This window comes from Tasmannia lanceolata, unplaced genomic scaffold (assembly GCF_043159265.1).
Source record: "Tasmannia lanceolata isolate RefF3 unplaced genomic scaffold, GAP_Taslan_0.1 ptg000037l, whole genome shotgun sequence".
Classification (NCBI taxonomy): Eukaryota; Viridiplantae; Streptophyta; class Magnoliopsida; order Canellales; family Winteraceae; genus Tasmannia; species Tasmannia lanceolata.
The window spans coordinates 52,427,427-52,429,178 of NW_027518714.1; the positions used below are offsets into that span (position 1 = coordinate 52,427,427).

The 1,752-nt window shown below is 45.2% G+C and overlaps 1 protein-coding gene across 1 annotated transcript; it reads right to left on the reverse strand.

The window, feature by feature from the left end:
• Nucleotides 1-413: 413 nt before the first annotated feature.
• On the reverse strand, nucleotides 414-1,752 carry LOC143862602 (uncharacterized). The gene has a single exon (XM_077373664.1). The coding sequence runs from the start codon at nucleotides 1,420-1,422 to the stop codon at nucleotides 631-633; it is 792 nt and encodes a 263-aa protein (XP_077229779.1). The 5' UTR covers nucleotides 1,423-1,752; the 3' UTR covers nucleotides 414-630.

The following is a 1,752-nucleotide window of genomic DNA, read 5'->3' on the forward strand; positions in this document are numbered from 1 at the left end:
AGTGGCACAGAAAAAGAAAAAATGGGTATCATAATTTCAGTTGATTATAAACACCCCCCATAATTTCATAAAGTTTTTTTTTACATGACCATCAACTTAAAACCCTTAACAGCATATTTTTTAGAGGAATGCTAAACTTAAGGCCACCCTTGCCGGAAAAAAAAGACGCTACAAGGGCGCCCCTGCTCGTCCATCTCACCAAACTGTAATTATTCTTCATTTAATTTTATATTTTACTCTGCCAACGCAAATGCACTTCGGTAAGACGGTCTAAAGGGAGTGCTGTTGTAGCTAGCTTTTACAAGGGCGTCCTTCGGTTTAGCATTTATTGGGCCCAAGTTTTAGGCTCCTAGTTTCCTCTCTCTCTCTCTAAAAATGCCAGCAAATATGTCATTTTTCTCAGAAAAAATATCGCTAGAGAAAGAAAATAAAATTTCCACCTTTCACATCAAATATCATTTTCCATTCACTTAATTCCACTGTTCAACCACGTGATTTCTCTCTACAAGAGCATGCTTAATGGGCAACATAATTTCAGTAGATAATAAACACCCCCCCATATTTGATAATAACACTCAAACTTCCACCTGTCCCATATAAAAAAAAACTAGATGCAAAAACATCTACACTTCATCTTCCCAAACTAAGTGCAGCTTTCACATCCAACCTCCACGTGTAGGCCCCACCACCCATCCTCCACACATCACATGGCACAGTCAGAGAGTTCCTCTCCTTCTGACACGTGTACTGTAATCTCACCCGGCACGAAAATGTTTGTAACGTTTCGGGCATCTTCTCTTTTATATTCAGCCCCACTGTCTCCCCCTCTGACTGGCCCACCATCTTCCTATACGCCTCGTTCGTCCATCTCACTCGATCCCAACCGTCCGATATAAAACCCGGACACGTGTCCTCCTCCAAACTCATCTTCACTTCCTCCTCCGTACTCCCCATCCCCCACTCATCCCCACACGTGTCCATCTCACACGTGTCCATCACACACTCCACCGTCACGCACGACCACGCTGGCCTCACCGGCCTCGGCACGTGCACGGAGGGGTTTTTAACCACGTGCGAGAACCAGATCGGGACGTAGTCACGTGTGAGATCGGACGGTGAGGGTGGTACGATCGTGGGAGAATCTTTCCGGTCTGGAGTCTCCGGTAATAACGGGAGCGTGACAACTGCCACGTCGGATTTATCCTTCTCAGGTGACTTTCTCTTTCGGCATCTTTTAGTCTCCCTGACGCACCTCCGTTTTGGTTTGCTACTGTTCTCTGTTGTCACTCCGGAAACTGACCCACCGGTGACCGGTTTCGGAGCGATCGGTCGGAATCTTAGCATTATCCGGTCGGCTTTCGATGCCACGTAAGCACCCCCTTCATACCTTGCAATGCAGCATCCCCCTCTACTCGAATCCATTTCTCAGTAGAAAAAAACCTCTCCGTTCTGATACTTATAAAAAGCGAAGTGATATATTCGCCCCCTCTTTTTTGCCTGAGACAGCCCGATCTAGTGTAAAATAGTAGTCATAACTCATAAGTCGAGTTTTTATATGGTGTAAGCTCTTATCGTCCCGTATTTTTTAAAAAGTTCCGTACGGACATCACTATAGGATGATCCAAACCGTCCACGTGATGGGCCACAAAGTAAATAGCTTGTGCCCAAAAAAAAATAAAATATTTCTCTAGATGATCCTAACCCTCACATGGACGGTTTGGGATCATACTATGGCGTGGTCCGTACAGTCTT